General features: G+C 35.9%; 1 protein-coding gene across 9 annotated transcripts in view; it reads right to left on the bottom strand.

Annotated features, from left to right (window-relative positions):
* L3MBTL3 (L3MBTL histone methyl-lysine binding protein 3) overlaps positions 1-12,781 on the bottom strand; it is a 76,067-nt gene that overhangs the window by 8,814 nt on the left and 54,472 nt on the right. For 8 of the 9 annotated variants that reach the window (XM_042016569.1, XM_042016573.1, XM_042016572.1 and 5 more), the window contains 2 exons: positions 5,452-5,598; positions 3,908-4,072 (listed from right to left, as the gene is read on the bottom strand). In XM_042016569.1, the coding sequence (XP_041872503.1) occupies positions 3,908-4,072; positions 5,452-5,598 (312 nt within the window). The remainder of the gene's footprint in view (positions 1-3,907; positions 4,073-5,451; positions 5,599-12,781) is intronic. The other variant, XM_042016568.1, reaches the window with a different exon arrangement.

The following is a 12,781-nucleotide window of genomic DNA, read 5'->3' as shown; positions in this document are numbered from 1 at the left end:
TAAGATGTTCAATTTTTATTAATACATCATAAAAATCACTATGCATGATGACATCTCTTGCTAGCAATGCTATTAATACACCAGGATTCACACACAAAGGATGTCGTATCATTATAAAATAAACAAACAAAGAGGATCACTTTTCTGACTTACAGAATGGCATGATTACTGACATGAATTTTGCAAAGAAGGCTCAGGAACAGTGTAAACCAAGATTATGTAAACCATACCAGCACACTTGACTTCATAACTGAAACTGAAAACTATGCAAATGAAGGCAGTGGATGTGTCCACAGCAGAAGATGAGAAGAGTGAAACCCACATCTATAGCCGCATGTCCTACAAAGCCTTACTGGTTATGCATGCCATTTTCAGGAACTGTCTGAAATAACACCTACTCCTTTTTCTCTGCCCAACATTCATCTCTACCTGACATCAATTCATTGTCAGTACAGTTCCTGACACCCAGCTGTTAATGCAGCTGTTAATGATCCTATCGAAAACATCTGTATTCTTTTGTATATGCTTTTGCATTACTTCTGATCCAGCTTCTCCCTCAGCTTTGCTGGCCCAAACATTTGCAAAGAGGGAATGTCTTCCCCCTATTGAGAAAAACTGGGTAAGAGATGTGGAAATAAAAGAATTTCTTATTCTCATATTAAGAGAATTTCTTAATAAGAGAATTTCTTATTATCTTATAAAGGTGGGGGTAAGTGGGGGTCTGCACATTTCCATCTTAAAGTGAGCCCCTGGGAATTTCCTTTTCAAACTCTGCCTTCAGAAGTAATTTCCAGCCTGGTTTCTTACAGGTGTGAAGTGATACGAATTTGCTGACATTATGTGTCTACTTACTCCTGCTTTTAAGAATTTCAGAACACTCTGGCCAATTCTTACTAAACCATCACAGATACAGAGCACTCAGAGATGCCAAGTACATAATGAGCATATTCCAAAAATATGCAGCAGACAAAATGATTCTTAGAGTCAAGACTACAAGAAATCCCCAGAAGAGTCAACAAGAACCCCTTAACAAATGTCACAATCACAGATAAAAAGCCAATCTACACCTAACACCTTGTTACACACCAAGATTAGCTAACCCGCAGAAGAAACAGGTCTGTTTAATTCCACTGCTTACATTTATACTAATAAATAACGTTTATATATTATATACAAGAAAACATCTGTGACTATATCAAGTAGGAGCTTGATTTAAGATTCAAGTTCACTGACTTCAACAGAAATATAATTATCACACTACTAATGGTGCAAAATGAACAAAGCAGATCAGAAAATCCAGCCTTTTTAGTATGACAGGACACAAATAATAATGGTATGACAAGCAATACCAGTGGAATGTGTACAGCAGGCACTTCATGTGCCACAAAGGACTTTCTTCCTTAGAAAGATTTATTTACTTAAAACTTATTTTCCAACTCCACAAACACAGAAAATTTCTAAAGTAACATGCTACAAACTAGTGCAATTAATTCCAAAGGCAAAGGGAATGATAGCTGTAATTCAACATAAGGGGGAGAGATCACCAAAACCTGTGAGGAAACAAGTACCTCCCTATTTTCTTGACGGCAATTTTCATAGCAATATACGTCCAGAAATTTTACCTCGTTAGTTAAATATGACAGTATCATAAATTGAAGGTTTTGGGGAAGATGCTGGAAGACAAATTGAATTTTCTTTTAAGAGCTAGTATCATTTGATTCCCAAGCCTGAGTGTTCACCTTCCTTCACTGTAGAGATTTCCAGAGTGGAATCCTTATTACAGTGAAGTTCTTCTGCTACTCTGAAGATACTTTCAAATTAAAATTGAATATGCTATAGGCATGTAATTTTTATCACGACTTTTAATCTCAGGAACATTCCAGAGGGACACACTGCACTATTTATGTACATAATTATATTTTTGCAAACCAAAATTTTCTAGTATAATTGTTTGATGCATAAAGAGCCTAAAAAAAAAAAAAAAAAAAGGAGTAAGTGGAACTAGAGATTAGCTGAGTACCACTTAGATTTAACACAACAAAGTAAAACTCATGTTTGGGTTCATTTGTGGATGGTTCCTCAATGAAGGACTTCTGTGAAACAAAAGATTACCTTTGAATATGAAGGTATACACAATTGAACTGAAGTCAAACATAATTAAATCCATGCTGTGAGCTCAGCAACTAAAGAGCACACAAGTGTGTGCTATGTCTTCAATTATGCATGTGTACTTTGAATACACATCTAAAAAGATCCACTGAGTATTGCAATAACTAGATGCTCAATATTTTATAACCACAGCAGTTCATATATACCGAATGTTATTTTTCATGCCTTTTTCAAAGGAAGATTATTCAACTGAAAGTCCTCTATGACTTTGCTGGATACATAACAAATGAGGAAAGCTAGACAATAAAATGCAGACAGTCATCAGTGGATTCAAATAGTTGAAACACAAACTGCAGAGTCTCTGGGTTGTTCAAAATTGGCACAAGACTTATTCTCTTAATGAAAATGACTCAACACAGGGAACAGATAGCACATGTATTGGTTAGCTTAAGTCTTCTAAAGGTAAGATCCTCTAAAAAAGATAAAAGACAAAAAATTTTTTCTTCAATTAATCTTAACAGGTAGTCTGTAAAGCCGAAGTATATTTCTAAAAAAAAATGTGAATTTACTGTAAGTATGGTTAAAATGATGAATTATAACTATTTTTTAACAGGTTATTTCAAAGTTACACTTGAAGCCATCTTTTTTTATTTGCTGTTTAAATTCACTAGAGTATGACTAGTGAATGCTGTTTATTAGTAGGGAAATTATATCAACACTGCTTGATGCTCTTACCAAATCTTTTCCAAAATAACTTGAACAATATAACCTGATTGAAATAACATGAAAGAATAATTTAAAAAAAAAAACCCTAAAAATGCAAAAAGTTACAAACGAAGTTTTATTTTTTATTTAATGTAGGTTTTTGCAATAAAGGAAATAACTAATAATAGTTAAACAGTCTAGTGGAAAAAGGAAGAAAACTAATAAAACACTGCCACATCTAGTTAACCCAATTTGAAAAAAAGTTTAAAAAAAAAAAAAACTTGCAGCATTTTCAGAGGATTTGATTCACAGAATATCCTAAGTTGGAAGGGACCCACAAGTATTATCAAAGTCCAATTCTTAACAAAAACAGTTGCATTTCAATCATCAGCTTTACTGTGGGATATTTATCATATAGTACCAACTCTCCAGTCTCTGTCTCTCAAGCCACTATTATTGCTAATACACTTCATGTATTATGAACACAAAATAACATAGCTCATGTAAATAGGTAACAAACACTTCTTAGTCCAGGGTGTCATCTATTTCTGTTTGAAAATAGTCAATAAAATAATGTAGCAATACTGTAATTAATTAAAAATTTAGGGAATCCTATTGCCTCACATATCCCCATGAAAACACTGAATTGTGTACTTTAGCTCCAAAGATAGTTTCCAGACTTGCACTGGAGAATAATATTTATGGTATAAAAAGCTATCTCATGTCATTTTCTGTCAAAAATGCATGCCAGATGCTGAAAGTTATGGAATTACTTTCAATTTTTCCACATCTGTACATATTTGTATATATACAATAACATATTTGTACACAAACCCAGGAAGAAGGATCTCAATTTCCAGTAATTGATCTGTATTGTATTTTTCCTCTCCTCTGACATGTGTTTCTTATTTCTTATTACCTTGTGATACTCCCTTCCCCTCTATTTCTAAGATAAAGAGATCTGAAGAGCTTCCATCTCTTTCCCCACCGCTTCTAATAACTCCACAGACAAACCACTGGGCTGCATTGCCTGGTAAGTTGCATTTTAAACTGACTCCAAACAACCAGTACTTTGAAAGGAACTGAGAGTTACCCAAGTGCCTTCTTTTCTTTCACATTGCATAACAGGGGCTTCTTGCAAGGAGATTTACTTTCTGCATCTTCCAGCCTGGTGGTTTCTGGTACAGTTTTCCCAGATGGTCGATTGTGAGGTGAAGATTTCATACCTACGTGACCAGGGCTGGGGCATTTTCTGTCACTGTTTAAAACAAATTAACGAAATGTTTAAAAGTGGAAGCTAAGCTGTTGTTTAATTTATCTTCTCTATGCACAAAAAGTCAACTGAAGACATCCAAGGTGGTTTTTTTTGTTTAAGAAATACAGAGAAGTTTTTTGCTTGGCACTAACAAGATTGTACACCTGGGATTTTCAGAAATCAAAATAAAGAACTCTTTCTCCATTCAATCAATGGTAAAATGATTAGGCAATTCAACAGGAAGACAACTTGTCTAACAGTATTTTTGATAATAAGCTATCCACTTCAAATATCTGTGACATAAGAACACTGAGGTATTATTTTCCTCATATCCTTTCTATCCCATGATACGTCACTGTGCAGCCTTTAAAATGTTGTATGCAGCCTCTTAATTGGGACAATGAAAAAAGTAGCACTTGACACAGTCCCTGCAACTGAGGACATTGCTCGAAATGTTACTGGATTCACTGTAACGGTACGCAGGCTACCTGCCAGCGAGCAATTAAGTCACTTCAGATTTCTAAAACCTTAAATTTATAAGAACAATCAAATCAGGCAGAACTCTTTGACAGTGGAATACCTGGGGTTTTAAAGCATGAAGCTGAAACTGTCTCTGAGAAGGCAATTTAAAATACCATCTATTGAAAATATGTGGTCATTACAGCAGGAACTGGAAATCTTCACTACAAACATTCACATTTCACATTTACATTAATGTAGCCTTGAAAAGAATGGAAAGCCTCTCTTCTTTTCCTGTCCTTCTTAAATTCTCTATTTTTCCCTATAGCCCAAAATAAACACAGAAATCAGTATCCACAATTTCTGAGATAAAATAATAATCTGCAATAATCATCTTGGTATTGCACTCCTTTGTTTTTTCCCAGTGCTCCTGTTTAAAAGCTTCAGCTACAGACTTCAGCATTATTCTTGCAAAACTCAGTCCCAGTAACTTGATTCCCCACTCCCACTGTAATGACAGAATAGTGGCTGTTCTTCAAAGAGCAACATTAACTTACAGTCACATCAATAAGGCTACTACAGCAAACAAAAGAAACACAGAGACATAATTTTCTAAAGTGAAACCAACTGGTCAACATTCAATTTTAAATTCCAGTTAACCACTTAGTAGTCTAGATAGTTACACCGAAGATGAAACTGAACTCTTGTTAAACCACAGACAGTCTCAGTATCAGTCTTTGACAGCTCTGTGACCTTTTAGATAAGCACTGAAAAAAACATTTTTCTTCCCTGTAAATGAAAATGTAGATAACTAGGCAGGCCTTTCTGAAACCATTCAGTCATTGCACAATTATAAATTGCATTGCAGAACACAGAAATCAAGTACTGCTGTTAGTCACAGACATCGGTTCAATAATAATTACTTGATTACAGGAGAGGTGGATCTTTCACTTGTTTCCACTTTTCTGTTTCTGGAGATAGGACTGGCTGCAGGCATCTCCCCACTCAACCGGTCAGGTAAGAGGCTTTCTTTGTTCAAGTTCATCTCTGAATATGGGCAGCTGACTGCACTAGAAGTTAAAGAAGAAAAATGACTCCTTATTCTCAGGCACTTTAATGATTTCACTTTTTTCAAACAAAATGACATTGGAGTTTCCTAGAAGTAGATGACATAACTTAATATAAAGAAGATTAAAAAAAAAGCAGTAAGTAGTCATACTTTAAAATGTTAATAAATCCATCGATTAAAAAATTCAACTTCACATTTCCTTTTGACAACAACTTGTGTAACACAAATTTTATTAATTTGTATTACAACATTCATTGAGGAAAATTGCTTGATGAATGCTTAGCCTGCTCTCTCATAATTTTAATGGTACTTATACAACACAGGATGCCTTTGACTATATCCACATCTCTCCAAATAAATTCATATTACAATGGCTATTTATTTATGTGAAGGAGGATGTTTCTATTACAAAATGTCTACACAGAAGCTGCATTTCAAGGGTACAAGATGAGGAATGGTGCACATCCCCTTACTGCAGTGAGTGCCCCATCTTTGCAAATGCTACTTTGTGATATTCCATTAAGAGACTGTGATATTTTCACAGTATTTCTTAACATTCAATACTCTCTGTTTCCATGTGCTCCTGGCTAGGGAAAGAATTTGACACTGAACATTGATAGAACAACTTGTAACTATTACTCTAACAAACGTGAAAGTTGTACCACTCAAAGTCAGAAAACCTGTGTTTGCACAAGAAGTAAGAGGGAAACACAGCAATACAAACCAAAACACATGGGGCCAAACTAGGATATTTTCTTCAGAAGATTGCTCTGCAGTGTGCAACTGATTAGTCAGCCAGACTGCATACTCAACACATCAATGATCATATCCTAAACTCTGAATAGTGTGTATATATGTCACAACATATATTAATAGCATCACACTCAAGTTTTCAAAACTCTGTGTAAGATACAGGAGAGACTGTACTAAATATGATGCTCTATTTGTGGCTCATGAGCTATGACACTAACTATATTCTGAAATTATGCTTTCCTATTCACTTGTATTTTTACAAGGACATCTATAATGTTAAAAGGTAAAAAACCCATATTCTGCAATTTTGCTCATTTTCTTTTCAATAATACAACTACCTATCTTGCCATAAATCAGTGCAATGTTTTATTTGTTTCACTGATCGTTACATGCATGATTTCCAAAGAGAACTGTCTAATATAAACAAGTCTACCTTGACAGCCATACGCCCTGCCACCTCCAAATTACAAAAATAAATAGAAAAACAACAGCTTTCACTATCATTTTCTTTCTACAAAGCACAGCACTAAAAAAGAAAAAAGGCCTTTTATTCAAAATATGCTGTACACTCTCCTTTTCCTTTACTAAGGAAAAGGTAAAGCTCTGGGTTCAGAATGAGTATGTAACAGCTCCTATAATGGGGCTGGACAAATATTGGTAATCCAATTTTGATGTCGCCAATATAAAAACAAAAAGTTAGTGGAAATTTACATTTCTCTCAGCACTTGCATAAAGGAGAAAATTCCTTAAGGCCAAGTCAGTCAGCCCTTGCTGGGGTTATCAAGACAGATCAACAGCATGTATGATTTCTGCAGTTGGCTCATTTGAAAACAAGACAGTATCGACTTTTTTTTTTAATTATTACTCTTGTTATTTTTAAATCCTTGAGTAGCTATGCTGAACTTGAATTATGGAGGGAAAAAAAATATAATAGTTTCTGCTTTTCTAAGCAAGATGAGATCCCTGTTTAAGGCTACTCCAAGCAGATGTTGCTCCGTAACAGTCTCTACAGGGCTTTAAAGGGACATGTAGCCCTATCCCCAGGTGATCCAATGAAGCACAGAACAGTCATCTTTGCCTTCTTCTGGGGAACTTTTTGTTTACACATCCAAATGAGATAGAGTCCAGCCACCCATTTGGCTATAAAACACTACACTTGAAGTATGGTATGCTTTTGTTAATGAAATTTTTTAGAGACATGGAACAAAATATACAAATAAAAATTAACTTGGAGTATTCACCTTTTATTTCTACTTTCTCTTAAGCAAAATAGGGCATTTTGGTTTAAACCTATTTGTATATGTCTACTTATATTTATTGTCAAGCTAGTGGGTTTTTGTGTCTTAGGACTAGCTCCTGCCAGATGTCTTCTGCTGCTGCATCTACCACAGTGATGTATTTTTTCTCTTTCAAACAAAATACAAGATCAAAGATACAGGCTCCTGTTCAGAAAAAGGTTTTAAGGCACCAATGCTAGTGTGATTTAAGTTCTTGCTGTGACAAACACATACCATTGTGATGAAATACAGTTATCAGAAATTCATGAATATATTGGTTAATCTCAGTTCTGCCATTGCTACAGGGCAAAGCATGTAATTTTCTTTTGGCTTCCTAGGCTCACAGGAGTGTTTTGAGCAATGTTTCTGAGCAGTTAAAGGGCTGTCACAAGGAAACACCGAACACTGCCACTGTGATATTTAACTTCAGTTGTGTATTATTAAGCAAGACTTACATCACAATGAAATCTGACAATATGATTGTCAGACTCCAGCAGGCTTTCTACTTACACACATCACTAATAGGTTTTAAATTTAAAAAAACCCCAACCAAAACAAAAAACCCCAAGAAAAAGCCTCAAAATTCAGTCTTTTATTATAACTTGCCTGCTCATATAGCACCTTTTAGTATCTTCTGGAAAAACTGAAGCTGAATGACTGTTTCAGTCAACAATAGTTATAATATTAATGATGCTTTGTAACACTAGATTCAGATGACTTTTTCTCTGTAATTAATAATTCAAGTTGCTGGATCATTTTTTAAAAACTCCTTGATAGCCCTTTGATGTTACTGTTACTTGAGGCAACAAAAAGAACCCTCGTGGTTTCCACTGTTAGCTTTGTTACAACAAAACACAGCATGAATGAACATGTGTATGGCTTTAGATCAATCAGTAAACCCTCCTGAAACTCAATGCCTCCAGCCTTCAGTTCAGTTTAACTTGGTCTGTTATAAAGAATGAAAAAAATTAATCTTGTTATTCCTACATAATAGAAGTATTTGATTTATATAGGACTGTAAGTTTTTAACACAACTCATCTCAAGGACTCAGAAGTCTTGGTGCTTAGGTTATTTAATATTAAATAAGGACTTTTAACTCTTCTGTCACCTTAAACCTGGATTTCTGCTCCAGCTTACAGTTTGCTTTAGCACATCGTTTTGAAAACAGCAGAAGTTAAGAAGCTAGTTTCCAAAATGATCAGATGTCCTTGGCGGGGGGACGGCCGGGGGCCACCAAGGTCTGCCAGAGGCTGAGGAAGAATGGCAGGAGGCAAACGCAGCAGCAGGTACTCAATGCAAAACCTCTGCTATTCATGTGACAGGGCTTTACACCCCCCAGCACTGCTCCACAGCTTTGAAACCAGTCCAACACGAAGATCTCAATTATCATCAGAGCTGCCTAAGTAAACAAACATTCACATTAATAGCACCTGACACACACACATCCCCACACAGGAGAGTAATCAGCTATCTCTAAATGTTGAAGGATCAGCACAGCACAACAATTAGCTGTCTGCAGGGCACTACTGAAATGGCAGCAGACTGGCTGGCAATAAGTGTGTGCATAACACAGTTTTCTGAGGAAAGGAAGCCACTGTTTGCAGAGTCCTGCATATGCTGAGTAAAAACTGGGCATTAAAATAAGTTTCTGTTTTTATTGAATCATGAAAGATGAATACAGAAAAAGGCAATGCACCATTCTAATCACAGGCCTGTAATTTTCAAGTCAACAGGGGTTTTACATAACCAGCCCTTTCCAGAACGGTCTGACGGAACAGAAGTGTTGAGTAGCATATCACACCTGTGTGTATTTGCAATTGCTCTTCTATCACACTGAAGATCTGTCTCTAGATGCAGTAACATACATATCTCTTTTCTATAAAGTTCAAGGGTAGGAAGATAAAACTGGGTTGCTGATAGTTAGGTATGGACCTTAGTCTTCTTCACACATTTGAAGATGCTCCTATCTCGTAGCAGTATGGAAATTTTCTGAAGCACAGAGTCCAGATGGAATACTCTCAGCTACACCTAGTATCAGAAGGGAACATAGGCCAGAATTCTCTCTTAAACTGAAGAAGGTTAAGGCAGCACTCTGTTCGGTCTAAGAACCTGCATATAAAGTACTTTTAAATATAGATTATTAGTCTTTATGACCACTTGGAATATTTTGCAAACCTGTATCAAGCCACAGACAGGTCTCCTGGTTTAGCTATACTGGTTGGAAATGTTACCAACCCCAGCTCCTCAGTGCCTTTCAGGTGCAAGTTATTGCCAAGCACCGTCAAGGGATGAGGTTATAATGAGAGCTCCAGAAAAATTCACCTGGACTAACGAGTGGATTAGACTATCTAGAGTAGCCTATGTCCAGATGACCACATCAGCTGGTGATATATGATTAGCAAGAAACCTTTAGACAGCACCTGAGGGATGTGTTCTTTTTTTCTGATGGATTTTGTTAAGTGATCTCTTTACTTCAGACTTTATGAAACCATTTTTAACTAGTCTCAAAACAAACAGTACAACTATACTCTTTCACAATTACACATGTTTATCATCAAAGCATTCGTTTTTTAGGGGAAAGCTGCTTCAGGAGTCTAAACCTGAATCAAGAGTACTTTAGAATGGATTTGACCAGTGCCAATGACTTGACATAAAAGATAAATAAAACTTGAGACTGGCATCAAACCAGCTGACAGTTACTTCAGCAGACACTGAACAAACAGATGTGACCTCCTGCTGAGTTGAGGTTTCCATGTTTATACAACATGTCCTGTCTTACAACACAGCCTCTACCACAGTACTTCAGTTCACTTCAACTTACACATAACACACGTGGAGTTTGAAGTTTCTGGCAAAAATCTTTACTCATGAAGAGTTGACTCAAAACTCTAATGAACTACTTACAACTGACCTCTTCGCGTTCCTGCTTGAACCTGAGAGTTATGGCATGCATTAAACATCAGGGTATACAATTCACAATCATAAATATGCAGGTGATCTGCATAATGCTAACAATCTGTACATCAGGCTGTTTCAACTGTGAAGCACATAACCCTGGATCAGCTGTTGATAGATACCAAGTCCTTATTAACATGAGCTTCTCCAAAAAGTAAATGCTTTAGCCCTCCTATATAATTAATCACCGAGGCTTTCATCTGATTCCTAAGGAACAAGCTCTCAAAATTACTTCAGAACTACTTAGCATTTTAAATTATCATCCTTTCTGCACACAGGCATTTATGCTTTGCACCTCATCACAAAAGAAAAGATAAGCATGGTTAAATACATTTCAAGGTTGCCAAGATAAAAGAGCCATGGGAATGCTACCTGATTTGAAAATTATACAAATTTCAAAATCTCTTCATTAATTCAGGAAAAAAGTGGTGGTATGACATTAGAATTTTTGTGGTGACCTGGACCCTCAAATTTGTAGGCTCCAGATGAGTAACAAATCTCATTATTTGCCTCAGAAATTCTGAAGAACAAAACTAGAATATCAGCAAAGAGGGCAAACCAATAGCTAGTGAATAAGATACTTACTGGTAAAATAAATTTTCTATGAAACGGCAAGTATCTGTCTTATGATCAACGAAATTTCTTTGCTTATATTTTTATACCCTAGAACTATCAGTTAATGTGCAAATAATAGGATTGCCAAGACTACAGTAAAAATAAAGCACAATGAAATGCCGTGAGTTTGTTTCTTTTCTTAATATTCAGGATGAGTAAGTATAACAACCTTTAAATAGCGTGGCAAATGTAGCTATAAAAGCAAAGGCTACACAAAGTAAATAGACATATAGCTCTTACTCATCCTTTCCATCTAAAACACTAGAACTTTTATTGCCAATGTTTATTTAGAGAGATCATAAACGAAAAACTTTTCAGACAAATTTACTTTCTTTTTTTTCTTATTTTAAGTTTCAACTTTGGGCTGAAACCCATGGTATGTTCACCTGATTCTAAGTAATTGAGATAGCACTTGGTAAGGAATTGGAATTTACTGCCTTCCAGATTAGATGCAATAATAAATTATACAAGACTCAAGTCTACTAGAATAAGAAATAAAATGGGTTTCAGATAAGCAGTCAGGAAGCTTTTTAGGCAAATCCGGTTTAGTTCACATTTGCAGTGGATTAAGACTATGAATGCAGAAGGTTACGATACGGTAATAGATGGTAACCTCTTAAGGACTGACTTGACTGTTTAAGGAGTTATCCTGCTTGTTGAGTGCAATAAAGGGAAAGTAGAAAAAGGAAGATAAAAAAACTGGGAGAAAAAAAAACAAAGAAAAATAACACAGACAGAAAAAGACAACAGGAATAGGGTGAGAATAATCTGAAAGACAGTGGTGTGGCATACTGTGTCATGACAACTCCACCACAATTCTTACTGCAACAAGTTGTGTCACTGGAGCCAGACTAGTTACATCCCTTCCTGGGGACAAAGCCTGTCCTACCATCATGAGCTCCTTCTGCTCCTAACAGTACAAACACAATGCTTCTGCTGCAGATAGGGAAGAATTTGCAGCAGAAGATGCCTTTTGCACATCAAAATGTAGCAATACAGTGAGTATTGCTAGCCAGGTATCTTTGTTAGGGATTAGCCAGGACCTTAACACATGGTGATACATCATCAAAACATTGTAGCATAATTTGAGTCAACAGCACACAATTCTCTCATCAAAAACATGAAAAGATTGCAGAACTCACTCTTGGATCAGGGCAGTTTAAAAAGGTAATTCAAAAAATGTATAGGTAAATAACCAAAGAGCAATCCTCTAACCATATGAGAGAGCAGCAAGAACAAAGTGACATGACATTTGAGAATTTTATGACTTTGTAATGGAAAAATGACAACTTCTGGAAGCTCCAATTTGCAAAAAGGTAACAGGATGCCATTCATGATGCTTAGTTCTCAGCTTAGCATACTATATTACTTGTATATCCCTTACTGAAACAGTCTGGATTCACCTCACACTCTAAATACTTTTAAAATAATAAGATTTCAACTTGGGAAATGTTTCCCATGTCCCCTCCATTCCAATCTACCATGCTAATATCAACTACTGTCTAGGATGAGATGTCCATATTTCTGAATTATACCTCAGAAGGTGTTCAACAAAGCACCTTTAGAAACACTAAATAGAAGCA

Source organism: Corvus kubaryi, unplaced genomic scaffold (genome assembly GCF_017639235.1).
Source record: "Corvus kubaryi isolate FWS band 111438036 unplaced genomic scaffold, C.kubaryi_AGA036_p1.0 split3-73, whole genome shotgun sequence".
NCBI lineage: Eukaryota > Metazoa > Chordata > Aves > Passeriformes > Corvidae > Corvus > Corvus kubaryi.
This window is presented reverse-complemented; position numbering and strand designations above follow the sequence as displayed.